General features: G+C 40.6%; 1 protein-coding gene across 1 annotated transcript; it reads left to right on the forward strand.

The window, feature by feature from the left end:
• Positions 1 to 17,398: 17,398 nt before the first annotated feature.
• GPR12 (G protein-coupled receptor 12) lies at positions 17,399 to 18,418 on the forward strand (the record flags this gene model as incomplete). Its single annotated transcript, XM_080354614.1, has 1 exon — positions 17,399 to 18,418. Exon 1 carries the CDS (start codon positions 17,414 to 17,416, stop codon positions 18,416 to 18,418), a length of 1,005 nt encoding a protein of 334 aa, XP_080210740.1. The 5' UTR covers positions 17,399 to 17,413.
• Between the last annotated feature and the right edge of the window lie 3,091 nt (positions 18,419 to 21,509).

Genomic DNA, 21,509 nt, shown 5'->3' on the forward strand with positions numbered 1-21,509 from the left:
TTATGATTTTTTTCTGAAGCACCTCCCCTCAGCTTAACACACTTTTTAATTATGCAGCTTCCTATATTTGTTGCAAGGTGACATGAGGTCATCACGATTCATTCAAGCTGCCCGTGTTTTACTACGTTCACCTACTGCTGGAAGTGGCACTCCAGAACATAGATACCTTTGGAAGTCCTCAGTGAAGAACACAACAGACATACTGTATTTAGCAAGTCTCAAAATCCTCTTTGCTGTGGCCTCTCATACTGGGACTTTTCACAAGATGGTTGTAAAATGGATTGCTTAATAATTTTTTAAGGTGCAGTAACACATTCTAAGGGCCTTTGCTTTCTTTAAAAGGTTCGGTAAAATACATATCATTACATTTCATTTTGCAAATAATCCTGTAAAAAATCTTTCCTATACCAATATGTAAAAATGGATATTTCCTTTATTCTATATGTAAAAATCTTTCTAATACCAGATTCTACCAAACATATCTTTGGTAAAATAAAAAAGTACAGGGAAGTCTCAAATAGACAGAGTCAGAAGTTCTCCTTTTTCTATAGGAAAAATCTTTATATTCATATAACTTCTATTATAATTCCTGAATATCTCATCATTATTAACATCCTTGTGGCAGCTTCCCAAGGCACAGTGATGCTGCTGTGTCCATTTTAGAGAGGAGGAGCTGAAACATGGATAGACTGTCGTTCACCTCACTAGACTTTGTCACTTTGTCTAAAACAGTAACTTGGGCTTCCTCCATCATGAAGAGAAAGAGAAGCAAGCACTTTCAAGGGGTGGTTGGTCCTTCCTAGGAGAAGTACATTGAAATTATTTTCAGGGATTATCTAACTCTAAACTAGATACAGAAAGAAAGTGAGAGGCTAGAGAATACGAGACACTAACTATAATATGTTTAGATAATTCCCACACATGGGAACTTACTTAGATTACAAAGTAAGTAAGCAGCAAAATATGAGTTTGTCCTTATACTCCCAAAAGCTGAGCCCACATTTTAACTACCAGGTAACACGAAATAGTGGACAAGACACTAAAAAAAAGCATTTGCTAAAAATCTCCTTTTATGGATTTGATACAACAAGGAAATTATGAAATGAGATTAATCTATCACTAATTCTATCACACAGCTATTACAGATGCAGACCAAAGTAGCTTATTTGAGAGTGCTTGTTAGGTACAGTGATATGTGAGAAAATTATTACATATAAAGATGGTAAAACTAGTGACAAGGCTGAATACTACAAACAACTTTTCAAAAATGCATGTAGCAATCATCAAATATTCAGATAGATCATGCAACTGTTTTTTCTTTTGAATCCACTAGAACAGAAAATGAAAAGAAGTCAAAAAATAGCCTGGATTTTTGGACAAGAATGTACCAGTCAACTAACATTAGATATTTAAGAAACCATCTGGTTCATTTGTTAAACGTGGTTTTACTTGTTTTCCTTTGCTTTGTTTCTATTTTCTTAAAATATTCCACTATCAAAAATCTTTCCTGGAGCTTCTGTCTGAAGTGTGGCAGCTTTCAAGTAACACAAGGGCAGGAGAAAGTGAGCTAGTATCCAAAGAGAAAGGAGGGAAGGAAGCCATAAGAGCACAGTTGGGTTACAGTTGGGTTTTAAGTGTCTTACAGCCATCCTATAAAATTCCCATCAATTTGGTGAGTTACACTGTAGTTTTTCCATAACATTTATTTTTCCAGAAGAAATGAAGTGTGATACTGTGGATTGTGTTCAAAATCAACGGCTATCACTGATTTCAGTGGAGTCATTTGGAGTGTAAAGCTAGTACAGAATTTTGGTCCATCTTGTACGGCTAAATGAAAACAGGTGTTTAGAACAGACAGAAATGGGGTGGCCAAACCATAGGTCTATTCAAACTAGTATTAAATGTATTCCACATTTTGGAAAGTAAGTTGCAGCCAAAGTGTTTTGGGTTTGACATAGTGAGTAATTTTATTTATTTCACGTTTGCAATGGTTTGACAACCTCCAAGGCAATCAGTCATGAATTCCAGATAAAGTTCTGGTTTCTTTCTGCTGGGCTTGTTTTTGTATGCTGTGGTGCAGCTGAGAAATGTATGAGAAAGATTATGCTTCTTCTCTTCTCTTCTCTTCTCTTCTCTTCTCTTCTCTTCTCTTCTCTTCTCTTCTCTTCTCTTCTCTTCTCTTCTCTTCTCTTCTCTTCTCTTCCCTCTCCTCTCCTCTCCTCTCCTCTCCTCTCCTCTCCTCTCCTCTCCTCTCCTCTCCTCTCCTCTCCTCTTTTCTTCTCTCGCTTCGCCTTGCCTCTCTGTCTTTCAACATTTGCATTCATTCTGAAATCAATTCAGTTTGATTCACTTCTAATGAGCCCACTCATATATCTACTAATTTAAAGAGGAACTGAAATGATTTAAAATAATTATATTCCAAACATTGTTTAACTCTGGCAACCATAGTTTACACACTGCACAGGCCATGAAATGTCAAAGAACGGAAAAAAAAAAAAAGACCAAAGAAGCCAGTGTGTGGAATCAATACACAATTACACCACAGCAGCTACAGAGAGAGAAAAAAAAGGTAATAATGGAGTGCTCCTATGGTTTAGACAAGTATTTCCAGGCAGCTTGTCAATACACTGGCCATACAATCTCTTACACTTGTTTTTGCAAGTTGGAAAGCCATACAAGAGTATTTAGGTCAAATAAATGATATGTATCTCATAAATAGTACAAGTTAGTGGGTATATCCTTGGAGGTTTCTCTTTGGTGGACATTTGTTTCCTGAAAATGGATGCAAGTCTATTTTTTATATCAAGAGCACCGACGGTTTATATTATCTTCCTGTTCTTTCAAATACAAACCCATAAGGATGCACTTAGCAAAACAAAACAACCAATCAAACAAAAACATTGGAAAAATAAAAATGAAAATCAACAAAACACATTCCAGGCATAAATGAAAATATACTGAGTCAGTTGCTGCTTGTTATATCTCTCTCTTTTGTAAGCAGTGCTCTTACCAACACTTGTCTATCTACTGAGTGGTCCAAAATTTTCTTCTTTCACTATCCACAAATCCAAGTTCATCCTGAAACAAAGACTAAGCTGAAGAACAGATTCATCACCTACAGAAGAATACCCAGAAAGCATGGCATGTTAGGAATCAAAATGCAGACAGAGAGGTGGAACTGCACAGCAGCCTGAGTCCAACTACTCCACATTCCAGATCCTATTGTACATATATTTATTGCTTCTTTACATCATACCATACATTTTCCTATTCCTTATCATCCACCTACTATCAGGGATGACCATGTCCTCTCTAGTTCACTGCGTTGCTTAATACTGCACTTACCTTCTCATCTCACCACACTTGTCACATTTCCAAGCACCCACTTCAAGCAGCTATTTGCAGTCATAACTGGGTTGCCTTTCAGTCCAGCATACATGCCTCATGTTTGCCAGATGGTGGACCCAGAACCCTCTGTCTTGTGTGTACTCAGAGAACAGATAAAACCACAATCTAACCATTTTTGAAACCCATTGTAGACCAACATTGTATCAGTACATTACTGAGAACTGGCTTAGACTACATCAAGAGAAGCTAATTCTGATCAACCTATTTTATCCCAAACTTCCCCAAAAGCTTCTCTGATACCAAAAGACTTCAGATAAAACATTGCAAAGATCATAACCCTCAAGAAATGTATTCTTCTGCAACATGCCTATCTGAGTGCTATGAGTCCAAGCAGTGGCAGTAACAACTTCAAGGTCCTGCCACTGGATTCACCACGCAGGATGGATGCAGATCTAACCCATGTCTGCAGCTCAGAGCTAACCCAGTTTCTGCATTCACAACTTGTCCTGCTTAGCACACAAAGTAATAATGGAAAAACAGGCTGTTTTCAAGCAGACAATGAATATCCATAGAATTACTCAAAAACATCTAAGAGGGAAAAATATTTAAGCTAGAAAGCCTACAGTTCATAGCTTGGAACATTTCTGCTACAGGAACGTTACAGTTGCAAGGACATAAGTAAAGGCACGTTCACCTTTTTCATACAATAAACACCACACAGGAATTCAGAAACTTCTCATGTTGCAGTTGGTCAGCATTGTACTCATTCATCTGGCCACTTGGCTATCTTCTGTCCTGTTTTACCTGCTAGAAACCAACACTCTGCCAGAGAGGTTTAGAAAGGAAAAGATGGAAAGAAGAAATGTATCAGTCATTGCACCCATAAATGAGGACAGAGGATTATTATAGCTTCTGTTCAGGCCATTTCTGTGGTGGTTATTGGCACGTATAGCATTTGTCATGAGATCAGCTGAAACACAGTGGGTTATAGCAGCCTTTGTAGCAGGATTGTTAAAAACAGAGCTAACAAAGTGACAAAGATATCAAAAGCAAGGCTAGATTCTGCAGTGCTGTGAATGAGTTTGTTACAGAGTGTTAAGCTATTGGTATGGACTAATTTTACACAAAGGCACTGGAACAGCATTACTCCAGATTCAGAAGTGGTGCTTTCCCTAGGGAAGGCTCCCAGGAGAACCACTTCCGAATGCTTTTGTCCCACACCCCTCCCTCTCAACCCTGGGAAGCAGTGCTGTATTTCAACTGCTGCCAGAGAGAGAAAAATGAGAGAAAAATCATTCTACCAGGCTTGAAATCCCCAAATGCTTTTAGTGGTTCTGATTTCCCCAGTGAGCAATTTTTAACAGAATGAGCAGATAAAATTACACCACAAACTATCAGACTGAAGGATAGAGTCTTCATCACAATCAAGCATCATTCTCGCAACTGTTTCATCTCAGGAATTCCTTGAATATTCATTCCTCTTAAAGGCAAGCGACAGATTTCTGAAGGGCCCTAAACACACATCACAGGCAAGAACTCTGTCTATGCTCTAGTGTAATAGGGTGCCAGTTTTGGCTGGGCTAGAGTTAATTTTTTCCATAGTAGCTCCTATGGGGCTTTGTTTTGGATTTGTGCTGAAAACATCCCTGATAATTCAGGGATGTTTTAATTACTGCTGAGAAGCCTTACGTAGAGTCAAGGCCTTTTTTCTCCTCACCCCACCTCACCAGCAAGTGGGCTGGGGGCGCACAAGCAGTTAAGAGGGGACACAGCTGGGACAGCTCACTCCAACTGACCGAAGGGATATTCCATACCATGTGACATTATGCTCAGCATCTATAGACAGGGGAAAAAGAAGGAAGGGGGACATTCAAAGTGATGGTGTCCCCCGCTGTCCTGGAGATGGCTGGAGAGCTGCCTGCCCATGGGAAGCAGTGAATGAATCCCTTGTTTTGCTTTGCTTGTGTGCATGGCTACTGCTTTGACTATTAAACTGTTTCTGTCTCAAACCATGAGTTTTCTCTCTTTTACTCTCCAGTTCTCTCTCCCATCCCACCAGAGGGAGAATGGGTGAGTGACTGTGTGGGGCTTAGTTGCTGGCTGGGGTTAAACCACGACAAATGGAAACACTGTCTGTATTTACTGGGCACGTATGTACTGTTCCATTAGGATAAACCAAGGCAGGCCAGTGTTCTCAGCTACATGATGCACAGATGTCCATGATACACAGCTGTACATGTATACAGCAGCTGTACAGTTGTGCTTCTTACACTGTTGCTGTATCAGCCCCAAGTTCTCTACCAGAACTGTGTGATAATTAAATAGCAGTCAGGCACTGAACACAAATACGTAGAAGTGGCATCAAGCAGTTATAGATTTATAGTTGTGTAAATGAAATCATGATGAACCACCAGCTCTGCTCATCACACTTTTCCTCCTGATCCTGAATCCTTCTTACTAGTGCTAGTTTTAAATTCATATGACTGTTGTGAATAATGACTGCTCTCATAAATCTTCACAGGTTCAGATACTTAATCACACACCTCATACGTCTATGACCAGGGTAGCTGCCCTACAGACCCCACTTTTTAAGGCCAGCTTTCAATTATCAGCTCTATGGTCACATATTTTACCATTCCTCTTTCCTTCACAGTTTCTAAATGTCAGATGTATAAAGCATTTGACATTTAGGGAAACACCAGGATTATAACAACTCCCCCAAGTTATCACCATGCACTAATTTTTAGACAACACATTCTAATAAGCATGTAATTTTCAAACCTTAATTTCAACCCTAATATACATCATTTAAAATCACCAACTTAAAGCATTTTAAAATTTAAATGAGAACTGCTGCTAGTATTAAAAAAATGAATTATAAGCATGATTACTGAACCAAAAATATAAGTGAGCATGTAATTAGAATGTGTGCACATAAATTACACAGTAAAAACTGACACTGGTTACAAATAATTGATTTGTGACTAGATGTGTTCTCTGTGAACTTCAGAAACCTGTAACTCAAAATCATTCGCTTTACAGAGACTGGTCATCTTAGCTGAAAATATTTCTATGGATGAATAAGCCATGAAAATTAATCACTTTTATGGCCACAGAAAGAGGTTGTTCTGGGTCAGTGGCCAGATAGTAAAATATCAGAAGCCTGTGATTCACCATAGGCTATAGTTAGCCCTACAAATATTATAAATCTCTTTTTTGCTCCTCCTGAAAAAGAAATTGCTCTAGAGACCTCTGCAGCTCATAGAGTTTAAATGCCAAGTCCAATAAATTGATTAATATTTGTCTGTAGATTAGAAAATTTTTGAAGAAATTGTTTATTAGTATTTGAGATGGGAATCTCAAAGAAAATGCATCAACAAATCTAGCTCTTAAAATTTCAGTATTTCTGCAATCACAGTTAAATCGAGCATTATCATTATCAGTATAAGTAACAGTACAATTATTTTAAAATACTGAGCCCAGCAGTGTATTCCATGGGTCCTTCAGCAAACATCCGTGGATGTTTTGATAGTGCAAGAAGGCCAAAGTTAATGTCTAAAAGAGGGGGGCAGAAATCAGCATATAAGACAAAATCAAATCATATGACTGTTAACAAATGTGCCTGTAACTGTTTTGCTCCCAGAGACATGGAAACAAAAATTAATGTCAAGTAATATATCCAACCATTTCCTCATATAAATTAAAATTTCAATCATGTTTAACACAAAAAATATGTGACTAGTCAGATAAAATTTTACTGTCTTTACTTCTAATGTACATGACACACACTAAGCAAACTTCACTATGAATATATCCCTTATAATTGCATTCTTAAGCAAGTGTAAAAGGTATTACTGTGAAGACTTTTCCATTATTTTAAACAAAAAATAAATTACTTCCTTCTCAACTGCAAAAAGTTATTAGCAGCATCTTACACTTTTTTACCAGTTGTAACAATTACAAAGAATATTTTCAAGCACTAAAAAAACTTAGCATCATTCGTTTCTCTACCATGTCAAAAAGCAATATAATATTGCCCGTTATAAATTCTCATTTTGTAACATTTTTCCAATATTTAACTTCAATAAAATTCCAGTTCATACATTTGTTGACCAGAGAGCCAGTGGAATCTCCATCTCTGCAGATACTCAAATCAGACATGGCCCAGAGTGACTAGGTAGTATAAATGGACCTGCTTTGAGATGGGGTTTGGTGTAGAGACCTTGTCACGGAGGTACCCCAAGGTTAGTTTAAGGGATAACAGAGTCCAAAAACAACTTTTATTAAACCGGTGAGAAACAGGGTTTTAGCACTCCAAAGTGACTTAAATAAAGGTTCGGATATCAGTTGAGGAAAACTATTAAGGGGCAGCAACTAATACAACAGGCGGTCCACAGAGTGCATGCACGTGGCTTCACTCAAAACAATGCCGGAGCCGCCCCTGAGTCCGGAGAAGTACACACTTGCCTAAACACGGTGCGGGATTATTTTTAAAGAGATACACGTACTCGTAGTGAGTACGGAAAGTGTACACTCGCGATTCTGCGAGGGTAAATTTATAATACACTCACAATCCTGCGAGGGTTAATTTACTTACATGTGCAAATGTGCACGGAATATTACACATGCTTATGTGGAAGCACAGGAGGAAAATACACTCGCGATTGTGCGAGGAAATAATTTATACACGTGCTCGTATTGAGCACGGAAAGTACACGTGCAAATGTGCACGGAAAGTTACACATGCAAATGTGCACGGAAGGAAAATACACCCGCGATTCTGCGAGAATTAATTTTACACGTGCTTATATTGAGCACGGAAAGTTACACATGCAAATGTGCACGGAATAGTATAAATATACTCGCAATCCTGCAAGGGGTTTTACTCACACCCGTGGCAGCAGGGCAAGTGGAGTCTCCATCCAGGGTGGCGCTCTTGGTGGCAGCATCTTGCTCGTGTTCCGAGAGACCCACGACAATGGGCAGAGTCTCGACGAGAGTCCCGTTTTTATACTGGCTGATCAGATCTGACTGTAGGCATTCTAGAAGCTTCTCTGCACCCCCACACTGGCTGTGGGTGCCCCTGAAGCCTCCAAACATCCCCCACACTGGCTGCAGGCGCCCAGCGGCTCACTGGCGCCTCGGCACTCCCTTCTCCTAATGGCCCTGGCCAGGGTGCTCTGGGGCCAAACAAAAGAAGCTGTTAGTCTCAAGTAGCAGAGGGAGAGGGAGATGTGCCTGCTCCTTCCATACTGAAGGAGGGAGGGGGAGAGAGGGGGGTTTGCATTCTGCCACAGACTTCCACAGGGCCCTTCTTGTCAATCTGATTCTGTGATTGATCCCAAGGTTTCCAGGTTCTCTGAGAAATTATTACTATTAACAAATCACCAAATGCCCATGTCTTAGACCATGAGAAATACCAGATGATGCCATTTAATTTTTTTTATTGTGGGCTAATTTAAGTCACATAACTTCTCAACTGCGTCTGAAAACAGGGATATGGGCAGTTAGTGCATCTCAGCTAGCAAACAGTAGCTTGATAAACTACTTTCACTGTGTCCTGGATGTGTCAAACCTGGTTCTCTCCTCTCATGGGGTGTTGAGAACAAGGACAACAGCACAAAAGAAACACCAGCTGTGAAAAAGCAAACAACAATTTCGTGTGTAGTAGTTTAAAAGAGAAAATAAGTTAGGGATTCAAACAGGAGGGAGTTATGCTCAGAGAATCAATGAAAAGTACATTAGTAACTTTATTCTTTCACATTTTTTATTAACAGCAGAGTGGAAATAAATGTAAGATCAGTCAATAGGAAACGTAGCTTTTCCTTATTACAGCACCTGTGCCTCTGAAAGGGAATCCTGGATGTAGTTGAAAAGTTAAAATACCATGTGATGATGTTCGATTATTTATCACTGGGATCACACTCCACTGTCTAATGTATAGCACCATCAATAACAGCTTTGTCTGTATATTAATTTGCTCTGTACTAACCAAATGGGAAGATGCTGCCTAGACAGGTAGTAAAGGCAGTCAGAGGAGAGGGAGGATTCTGAAGAGGTTATTTCATGAGATTTCACATTACTTATGTGAAAAATACAGAAAAGCCTCATAAAATATCTTTGTTTTATAGAAAATTAGAACACTTTCAGAAGCATAATACAGTGAAATAAAACATAACAAGTATATCCAGCTACTTACATAGCAGGTATGGAAAAAAATAGCACTCATAGTATAAACATCAAATAAAACTCAGAAATCTTGGAGATTCACAGCATTTAGGGCCAAAAGGTACCTTTGGATCAACAAGTCTGACCTCTGTAAGACTTCATCCAATAATTCTTACATTTGAATAAATCTGTCAACAGCATTAACAATTCATTTGAAAGGAGATAATGAGGTGTTGGCATAGACATTTTATGGGAGGCATTTGCCAAGTGCCAAGGGGATCACAGGAGACTATATGGCTCCAGAAGTTCATCAGAGCTGATGAACACTTCTCAATACTAAATGTAATGTTTCCTGAAGGATTTTGGAAGAGAAAATGAGCCTCTTATATCTGAAGTTTGAGAAGCAAGAGTCAGTGGCGGGTTTTTAAGAGAGGATTAAAATGGTCAAAGCACCACTCTAGGAGAGTGACCTTTGCAAGCAACATTGTGGATGGATACTAGTTGGAGAAGGCTGCTTTTGTTGAGCTTGGACAGAATCATGCTTTATTGATGAGAGCCTAGGCAAGAGCTATCACCATGCATGTGGCCAAGAAAGGCAATATCATAGTAGATTGAGTATGAATGCAAGGAGACCAACAGGTCTTAGTTGGAGAATGATCTCTGAAAAATAGAATGGTGACTAGTGACCAAGACAGGAAGGAATGGGGAAAGTCATGTAAGGACGGGAGACTAGCAGCATCAATCTAGGGTAGTTTTATATCATTTCTAAATGTGCTCCCTTTGAAGTGGGCTGAAAAGCTTCTGCTTCTGTCCAGAATTATTTCCTTCACTCATGCAGTCCCTAATGAATACGTACACATATATATGTATTTCCTTCTTTTCAAGATGACTGGGCAAAATAAAGCACAAATTTTAACTTGTCTTTGTTGGATGTCTTGACAGAAAACTTAAAAGTAGTTCTGCTACCGCTGCTGTATGAACATGGTTATATATGGCACCCATTGCTGGTATGGTGGTGAAATTATTAATATTTAAGATCTGAGAGGTCTGGCTAAAAGGTTTATCCTAATTAAAAAAACATTCCTTTCAAGTAAAAGCCAATAGTGATTGTTTCCAGCTCCCCAATTCCCCACATCATTAACTATAATCATAGTTAATAAAGCTTCTCTCTGACCTGTCCTAAATTTTGCTTGGGTTATTATGCTTGTGGAGTGCCCAGATCTCCAACACAGGTGTTAGTAAAAAAGTAATACAGAAAGGTGCTGACATTCAGAGTGTATCTGAGAGTATAACTGCAAACTTTTCCTTTCTAGTGGATTTGTCCTGGAATAAATTCTAGCTTTCATTTGATTACATGGATTAAAGTAGATCATCACTTTCATACAAGTGATAATCCTGTGAAAGACTTGTGGGATCCATGAAGAATTTCTAAGATAGTTTCCTCTTTGATACAAAAGAGGAAGCCAAACTCTTCCATTCAACAGATTCTGCCACCAGCCAAGCTCACAGATGATGCCTTTACACTGAACATGAAATGCAATACAAAGCAGTCATCAGACAATAAAGCTAATGTTTCTGCATGAGGAGTGCATCTTGTTGGACAAACCCTCCATCCAACCTCCTCACACAGCTAGTATTTCCCATTACATGCACTGCAATACAATTCACTTTGATATTTTTTTTAATTACATTTGCAAATTTACAAAGTCTCAAGGGTATCATGCTCAGATCATAAATATGTGTAGCTCCCATTTCTTTCTTTTGCAGTCTGATCATGATAGGGGCTACACTGTTTGCTAAGACACCATGACAGCATTGCCTACAACAGTTGCCAGTTCCTACATTTAAATGTGGTAACACATCTTTAGGTATTGTTACCACAATTTCCACCAAGGTGCAAGCGTGAACATTCGAATCATCACTTATATGTCACAACAAAACAGTCATTCGCCCTTCTGTCAGAAAAGCTGGTTGTCTCATCTATTATAACAGAACACACTTTTCAGAAATGTTCTCAGAAATACTCCCCATGCTTTTAAGAGCCACGATGCCCATTATCTCATTCAAAATAACTAGAATTATCAATGTGCCTCAAATCATTTTCAACTGTGGGATATTACTTTGCCAGCAAACAGAGAAACCAAATATAGCTGTGAGCCAGCCTTTCCACTTAAGGAGGGTCAATACAATATTTTATAGTACAAACTTTTCCCAGGATATCATACACCTTTTAGTATGTTTATTACGGTTGTCTTGTTTTCTCTTCTAAGATCCCTGAGAAGTGAGTGCACTGCTGATGTCCTCTGTGGTCTTTTGAAGAACTTCAGGTACTTTGTGGTGGCCATAAGAAGCTCAGTGCCTCTCATATTTGTCTCATGCTTTATTCCCAATCAGTAAATGAAGACTGGCATGAAAGCACTTTTTGTAAATGTTATAAAAAATAGTCAAAAGCTGCACAAAAGTAAAAACAAAGTGCACTGTTCTCAGTTCCAGAATAATCCAGCCATGGTAAATAATCCAAAAAATTAAAAAAAAAAAAAAAAAGAGAGAAAAAGAGTTATCTAAACTACATATACAGAAGTAAAAGAAGATTATTATGTTTTGTTAAAGGAAGCAGGAAAAAGATACAGTAGCTACCAATATAAAGCATGAGAAGTGTATGCAGGAAACACCTCCCCAGGACCCTGAACACTGAGGCATTTATCAGACAGGAAAGAAAGGAGCCCACTGGCAGAGGACAACTCCTCAGAACAGCCTCGGCTACTGAGAATGTTTGGCAGCCAAGGGAAAAGGGTTTGTTTCAAACATCTAAGACCATCAGAGTATCGTGTTCTTTTACCCAAAGAGAATGAACTGTGATTATTTTCCTTGCTATAATAAGCTCTGAAAAGGAAAAAATGCAATTGCTACTACTTTCAGGTAAGGTTTTTATTCTAGCTTATGCCTATGTTGAACTTGTATTTGATAAGGGCATCTTTCAAAAAAAGGTATTAAAAGGAAATGGAACCATTACTTGCCCTGGATGTGTTGTTCCAGTGCTTAATTATCTTGCTATTAAATATTTGAGCTTAATTTTAATCTGAATTTCAGCTTCCAGACATTACACTCTTTTCTGTTAGATTCAAGAGCTGTACAAAACCATGGTGAAAGTATGCTGTTCCTCACTACAAGACATTTTCTCAGGTCTTCAATATAATTTCTGAGACTCTTTCCTGCATTCTCTCTCGTTTCTCAGTACCTTTTTAAAACAAGTTGGCGTTAAGTGCATCCAGCTTTCAAATATTGATATCACAGTATCACAGTATGTTTGGGATTGGAAGGGACCTCAAAGGTCATCTAGTCCAATCCTGCTTCAGCAGGGGATCATCATCATCAGTCCCCTATCCAGAAGCAATATTACGTCCTTTTTCTGTTCATGATTCTCCTTGTATCACAGCAGCCCTGTTTGTTACAGCTCTGCACAGGGAACCCATACAACCAACTACTTCTGCTGCACAGTCAGTGCTTGCCAGTACTCAGTGCCCCATGACATAGGTACAACTACATCATCTTTTCTTAGAAATAGTTACACATTTAGCTGCATGTATTAAACTCTAAGTTGTCTGAACAAGCTGTATGACCAAAAGCCTCCCTTCGCAGTGCCCTGCTTTCCTTTTCATTTACCATCACATCCATCTCTGTAACACATCCATTTTTTGCCAGTCGTCCTGTGGGCCGTTGAATGCTGCAAGTCTGGTAGAGGTGCTGTTGGAAGCCAATGTTTTAAGAAGTTGTAGCAAACGAGGTGTGAATCCCCTTTACATGTATTTTAATGAAAACTGGTACCTGAGTGAGAATGACACATGATAAGACAAGTGCCTTTCAAAAAATCTGTTGCATCTCTAGAGGAACAAAACGTATCTTTCCTTTGTAATAACACCATGTCTGTGTGACAAGAATTACTTTCTATTAAATTGCTATAGATTGGCAAGTATTCTTTTATCCTCTGTTTTCTTCCTTTACTTCAGAAATAGACAAAGGAGTGATTTGGGATGAGGGAATAACCAACCCCAAAGCATTCTCTATATAACTTTTACATTAGCTATGCTCCTAATTGCTTTCAGCTTACCTAGAAATTGAGAAAAAATGAATGAAGACTTCAACATTTGGTTCACCAATAGGAGAGGAAAAAAAAAAAAGGTAAAATGGGCTGTGCAGTGCCCAGGGTATTGAGCTCCGAGATCCTGAAAGGTCAGTAATAAATGCACAGTTCTGTGCATGGGCAGAGTTTGGCTCATGACATGGTCCAAGTGTCTAAATGACACTCATGTATCACTGAAGATTAAATCAATGTAAAGATAGCTCCCTATTAAAATTAAAAAATACTGGCAAAGGAGAAGGAATTAAAAAGAAGTGACAAACACATTTACAGAACCTCAAGTTACTTCTCACTTTGCAGGAAAGAATCCTTGAAGTAATTAAAGACAGGCCCAAGCTAGGCAGATAGAATTCATAGAGAATACAGATGCACATGTGAAAGGAAAACCTACCCATATTTTTATTGCTATCTGAAATATTTAATCCTCAGAGATAGAGAAATTATAGAGAAAAGTTCAGTAACAAGGCAACTGGGCTGTAAGTACTGTAACACTATAACTGTCTCGCTGTGATAAAAGAAAATATTATAATAACTTTTATACATCTGCATACAGAATTCTATCTATATGTTACTTTGCTGCTTTACTGATCTTTGTGGAAGCAGATGTGACAGTCAGGACATGGCTGAGGCACGGACCTGGAGGAGCAGTAGCCATGTATTGCCAGTCACAGCTACTTGAAGGAAACAAGTACCTGTGCCTGAACTCATCCAGACCTCCTGCGCATGGCAGGGCAGAGACTGCCTGAAGAGTAACCTCCAAACCATGCCCTGAGGTAGGTAACACCACCAGACTTCAAACGTCATCCTGATGCCTCAGGATATGCCAATATTATGCAAAGTTATTTTGTGTTACCTGATATGTGCCAGAGTATCTTGGTACATCACCATGGCAGTCACAGCGTCAGACAGGGATCCTAGCTCAGGTCCAAAGCCAGCACAGCCTGACCTCCACCTGCTGCTCCAGCACTAGGCTGTTCTGTGCCAGCCTGAGGGCCAGCAGACATCACCTGTATCAGCATGCTCAGGAGAAAGAGACAGAAATCTGCAGTAGCACAGTGGCAGAAGAGCTCTTTAACTATAACCCATCACTAAATTTTGCATGTTAATTTTCACAATGCCTAAAAAGAGATTTTCCTCTAAATTACAACTGTTCTGCAGTGCTACAGCATGAAATCCATGCCAATGCCATCTGCCCTAATGACCACGACAGTCCACCATCTCACTAAAATGTGACAAACCGGCAATACAGGATACAAACATTAGCTTGTTCATAACGTGTTGTAATTGGAATGGATATCTCACAAATTAACAAAGTGAATAAACACAGCTCTCTAAAGTTCTAAATTAAAATATTTAATTGAAAGGCTGGTCTTCTCCATTTGTGAAACAAATGTTAAAACAGGATGAAGAAAAACTTTTGCATTTTTTAATGCAACTGTTTTAAATGTAGGAGTGACAGATGCTAGAACATGCCAAACATACTCAGTCCAGATCACAGGAAAGTATTTGTCACATTGTCACACAAGAAATCAGTGGATAGCGATGGATCAGCAGCAAGGTGATACCAATTTTTAATCCTTGTTATAAAGTAGGATGGTCACCAGAAATATAAATCATCTTGAATCAACCAGCAAAGTTTCACAAGGCTTAGCACAATGACTAAGGTAGAACTGAATGAGGGATGGCACTACGTGTGCTTGCTGAGCGCATTACTCAACAAGGGAGAAGGAATTCTTCTCTTCAGATTCCAACTGTCCCCTTAGGGCCACATTTTCTAAAGTACTTTAGGTATATAGTGGTACAAATGATGACAAACCATGTTTTCTTAAAATGGCCCAGGTCTTCTAAAGACCAACTCATCCCACTATTTTGACATACCCTGAAGGACACACTTCTCTCCACTGACAACATAGGGGACCTTGGGAAACAAACATCTACATCTGGTGTCGAAAGCTGTTTGGTGTTGTTCCTCCAACCCAGTGGCTTCTGTTCAAGTTCAGTTTTTAACTCAGTGGCCTGCCTGCACTGTCCGACACGTCACAGCTTTGCACGTCTGGACACGTGTCCCTAATGTCACCCTCTGAATATGCCCAGGCTTCCCCAGCAGGCTCTCTGCATGCTGTCAGGTGCTACCTGCTCCAGACCTGATACTGTGCATCACTCCTTTGTATCTTTTATACCACGTTTTTATTTCCGCACAGTTATACACCACAGAATCACAAAACGGCTGAGGATTTGTGGTGCCTCTGTAGACGGTCTGGTCCAGCCCCACTGCCCAAAGTAGGGTCAGTTAGAGTAGGTCCCTCAGGACCATGTTCACCATGTTTTGAGTATCTCCAGGGATGGAGACCCCACAACCACTTTGGGCATCCCACACCAGCACTCGAGCACCCTCACAGTAAAACAATTTTGACTTAACTCATTTTTAGGAAGTTCTGCTGCAATTGACAGGCCAGTTGACCACTGTAAAATTTGGGTTGGAAGGGACCTTCAAAGGTCATCTGGTCCAACCTCCCGCAATGAGCAGGGACATCTTCAACTAGATCACGTTGCTCAGAGCCCTGTCCAGCCTGGCCTTGAATGTCTCCAGAGATGGGGCATCTACCACCTGTCTGGGCAGCCTGGGCCAGTGTTTCACCATCCTCATTGTAAAAAATTCTTCATGATGTCTGAATCTCCCCTCCTTCAGTTTAATCCATTATCCCTTGTCCTATCACAACCAAGAGTCAGGAGTGCTAGTCCGAGCCGAGCTCTTTAATTCACTGTTTTCTCACCAGCACCCACTTTGCCCGGTGCTGTCCCCAACCCCCCATCGCCCCCTCTCAGAGCCCCAGACCCAGGGCACGTCCACCCCGAAAGCGCCTCCGTGGGCAGAGGGTCGGACGTCCCCTGCTGCTCCCCGCCCCCTTCCCTCCCCCGCGCGCGCGAGCTCGCGGCGGGAGGCACCTGCGCAGGCGCGCGCGCACGAGGCGAGCCGTTTCCCCGCGTCCGCACGCGCACACCGCGCGCGCGCGCGAGCGCGCGCGCACCTGCCTCGCGCCCTCGGCCGCGCGCCGCGCCGTGAGGGCGGCCGGTCCCGCTGCCGCCTTGAAAGGAGCGCGGCGAACCCTCTGTTCCTCCTCCTCCTCCTTCCTCCGACCCGCCGGGGGAAAAGCCCAGGTGACCGCCGCCGGGGGTGCGTGGGGGTGCGTGGTGGTGCGTGTGTGGTGTCCGCGTTGAGTTTGTAAGTTCTCAGAGGATCTCGCCCCCCCGACACACACACACACACACACCCCGGGCGGGGTTTCCTCACAGGGGGTCGGTGAGGGTTCCCCCCCGCCCCCATCCTGGCTGCTCCCTCTGTGACCGAAACAATCCCCCTTTGAAATCGTGGCTGCTGGATAGCGAGGTTTGCGCCACCCCACCGCCGGCCCCCACCCCGAATTGCAGTGCTTGGGGCGGGGGTGGGGGGACGTGTTGGCTATTCTGAGGGCTCCCTCCCCTGCCTGTGCCCTCTCCCCTGTACAGGTGGAGGGAATAGCCTTAGCATCACTCAGCCTCCGTGTGCCTATCCCTCGGCAGATAACCTCAGGCAGTTTTAATTTTTTCCCCCTGTTTTTTTGTTTGTTTGTTTATTGTCACATTTATGTAACAAGCGCTTGCCTGCACATTAAATTGGTGTTGCCGTCTAGGGCGTTGCATGCTCTGGGGGTGCTGTATCCAGTGCTGTGTCTGAACATTAAAAAAAATGTCTTTTTGTTGAAGAAGACAGGGGTTAAAATGAATGAAGATCTGAAGGTTAATTTGAGCTGGCTGCCTCAGGATCATGTAGAAGCCAGCTCTACCGAGAATGCCTCAGCCACAGGCTCCTCCCTGGTTCCTGTCGTAGACCCAGAGCCACAGCTTTTGGTAAACCCCTGGGACATTGTCTTGTGTACTTCAGGGACCCTTATCTCCTGCGAAAATGCCGTTGTGGTTCTTATCATTTTCCATAATCCCAGTCTTCGTGCCCCCATGTTCCTCCTGATAGGCAGCCTGGCACTGGCAGATCTATTAGCGGGCATTGGATTGATCATCAATTTTGTTTTTGCATACCTTCTGCAATCAGAAGCTACGAAACTGGTTACGATTGGACTGATTGTTGCCTCTTTCTCAGCATCTGTCGGCAGCTTGCTGGCTATTACTGTTGATCGTTACCTCTCCCTGTATTATGCTTTGACTTATAATTCAGAGAGGACTGTCACTTTTACCTATGTCATGCTTATATTGCTCTGGGGAGCATCTATCTGTATTGGACTGCTACCTGTAATGGGCTGGAACTGCCTCAGAGATGAATCCACCTGCAGTGTTATCAGACCACTCACTAAAAATAATGCAGCTGTCCTTTCAGTCTCTTTCTTGCTTATGTTCGCCCTCATGCTGCAGCTCTACATTCAAATCTGTAAAATCGTGATGCGCCATGCCCATCAGATTGCCTTGCAACACCATTTCCTGGCCACTTCCCACTATGTGACTACCCGAAAAGGAGTGTCTACTTTGGCCATTATTTTGGGGACTTTTGCTGCTTGCTGGATGCCTTTTACGCTCTATTCATTAATAGCAGATTACACCTATCCTTCTATATACACCTATGCCACCCTCCTGCCAGCTACCTACAATTCCATCATCAATCCTGTAATATATGCTTTTAGAAACCAGGAGATACAGAAAGCACTTTGGCTCATATGTTGTGGCTGTATTCCTTCTAACCTGTCTCAGAGAGCAAGATCACCCAGTGATGTTTGATTGGCAGCTAGGAGGACATTCCTTAACATGTTACTTTCCAGACATTCTTGCGACACTGTCTTTGGTTTAGATGCATTCATTAAATGGTGTGTGATGGCTTCATATAAAAACCACAGGATGCACTGACCGTGTTGTAAACGGAAAACCCCAGTGACCAAAATGAATTGAGTGGTTTAAGGGAGATTTCCAGAATCAAACTAATCGCTGTTACAGATTAATAATGTTGCTCAGGGTCTTTTTGTTATATTACCCAGACTTTGCCATGATTTTACATCAACTTTGCTCATTAAAATTAGATTGAAACACCACAGCCCCTTTGAAATTGTTTATGTGATTGAGTTCAGTCATGCTGCATGTTATAGTCTGTTGTCAGGATGGATATTTTTTCCCTTCTGTAATTATTTTTTAAAACAGGAAAAAAAACCACCTCATGTCCTGTTAGCCCATTTGTATATCATCAGAATATTCTTCAAAATAATGGCCAATTGTACTGATCTTTATGGTATTTATTGTCATAATCCCAGTGCAACAAATTTGCTCTAAGAGAGGAAGTACTTTTCTAGCTTTTTATTTTACATCTCAGAATGAATTAGCTTGATAATTGTTTTAAAGGGTTACCTGTTCTCTCCTGAGTTCTGGCATAATGTTAAAACAGAAAATATACTTTGCTTTTCAAAGGTCAGCCATATGTTTTCACTTAGATATGGAACACCAGAGCTTATTATACTATTAATTTTAAAAAAATCAGTGGGGAGTTTTGGAGTTGATGAAACAATATGGCTTCTTTTGGCTATGCATTTATAATAGATGCAACACTATGTTTCTCAGACAAGTTTATCTTTTCATAAGTGTATAAGAAAATACCAAATAAATTAACCTACGAATTACTTGCAACACATATTTAGTGTTTACATGAAATGGCTCCCTTAAGTTCGTTATCAAATCAAAAGTATTACCACTTGTTTTTATTGTTCTGCCATATAATTTAAAATACTGAAGTTCATAAATTCTCAGAACATATCTGGTTCATAATTGTATGCAACCAGAACTGCAACATGAAACAATATTTTCTCCTTTTTTAGCAGTTTTATCCTTTAGAGATTGTGATTCTCCACACTGTACACTTGTCAGTTCACTTCATCATAGAATGACAGTTCTGGTCTAAAAAGCAGAGCTTCCTCTCATGAATGGTTACATTCCAAACTGCTTCTAACCTTTTACTGAAGACACATTAGAATGCACTAGAAATAAAACATTATCTTTTAATTTGAAGACTTGACTGTCAGAGTTAAAATCCTCCTGGCAGGTGTCTTTGGTGAGACTTAAGGTGTACCTCAATGTCTATGCATGGGAGTTTATAGTACCGCTTCTATAAATGCTGATGGGAGCTCAATGTGTTAGTGCCCTGTCACCAGTAGGAGGTTATATTCCTTTAAACATCAAAGTTAGCATACTGTATTGTTGCTTCAGTATCTTCCATTACAGTTCAAAAAACCCCAACAAACTCAAGTGTAAAAATAGCAATATTTACAGTTCAATGAAAAAAATATACCTGTATAGTATAGATAGTAGAGACAACTGTGTTGCTGGTCTGGATTTTTCCAAATGGAATCTGTCCTTTTCTCATGGATGTTTGGGTGACCGTAGCTTTTTGTGGCAAAGTTTCTGTGACGTTAAGAATCATACGCTATACACAAAGCTGAATCTCAAATGTAAATGAGTTGTCTGTAAACAAGGCTCTGTAGAGATTTATTTTATTTTTTAATAAGCAGTAATTAATTTTAGCTGCAATGCTGGATTCAAATTCTATGATTTACTTGATTTGGCCTTCACAATATTAGGCTCTTTGTGATCTGGTTAAATAATTGCATGGCATAGTCCAGCAAAGCTGTGAACTTGCAGCTCCCTTGACTTCACTGTGGTTTACAGGTGCTGAGCACAGTTACACTATGGCCCCTGCTCCGTGTAGGATATTGGTGTTATTTATCTACTTCTGAATGCTGATGAAACTCTAGTAATTGCATTTTGCTAAGAATTTTTTGTATAAGAAATAATCACTTCATAAATATCTATGCTATGTATGCGTGCAGTTTTGCAAGTATGCAAAGTATTGGGAATAAAAGGCAGTAAAAATCATGAGCTGTATAATGAAGAAAGACTGACTAATGTAGAATGGCACCTTTTTAAAACAACAAATGAGATAGTTAAAGTCACGCAAAGTTTGCCCCCTCACACTTTTTTTTTCCTCCAATTGTTCTTCTGTATCAAATAGCTAAAAAAGTATGATAAGGATGAGCAGCTACAACTGTGACCAGAATTCAGTCCTGAGGGCAACTGCTGTTTTGCTTATGCAGACCTGTTCTCATCCTCTTGGATAATGTCACAGGCACTAGTGCTTTTCTCTCCACAACACCTGGGTGGTAGGGAAGCCAGAAAAAGCACAGAGGGAGATAATGTCGCCTGCTTTTCTCGTTCTGGTTCACCTAACATCCTTGTCATCTTCCTTGCTCCACAGGCTGCTCAAATCCACAGAGGCTCTACAGTGTGCCGACCTTTTCCTTGTGCCAGAGCAGAGAGACTTGTAACTGGAAGCTCCTCTCCCAAGGAGCAGTGCGAGTCAAATGGAGCAAGGAAGGATTAATTATAGAAGTTCCACAAAGCTAGCTTGCAGGGATGTGATTTGCCCTGGTTTGAGTAGTATATGATTACCTTTCACCAAAAACAGATGAGAAATGTGATTATGCCTCCAACCTACTGTTGTGACCTCCAGTGAGGATGTTGGCTCTTCCAGAAATATATTCTTAAATTGAGACTGTGCAGCCTAGGCCAGAAAATCCTTCTGTAAGTCGTTGATGTAGGTTTGCTCGCAGCTGTCAGGCCAAACTTTAGCATGGTTTCCGGTACTAGATAGATGCTGTATAACACATCTGTGAATGAACTCTTGGAGGATCGGCAGAGCTGTGGCTACAAAGCTGCCTACCTCACTTGCCCAAAAGAAATGCTTGACAGACAGCCGCTTTTCAGGCTCTGCAGAATTAAGCAATTCTCTGCTATGACCTCAAAGTTACAGTGTAGGCTCCGGTCTGTATGG

This window comes from Nesoenas mayeri (genome assembly GCF_963082525.1).
Source record: "Nesoenas mayeri genome assembly, chromosome: 1".
NCBI lineage: Eukaryota > Metazoa > Chordata > Aves > Columbiformes > Columbidae > Nesoenas > Nesoenas mayeri.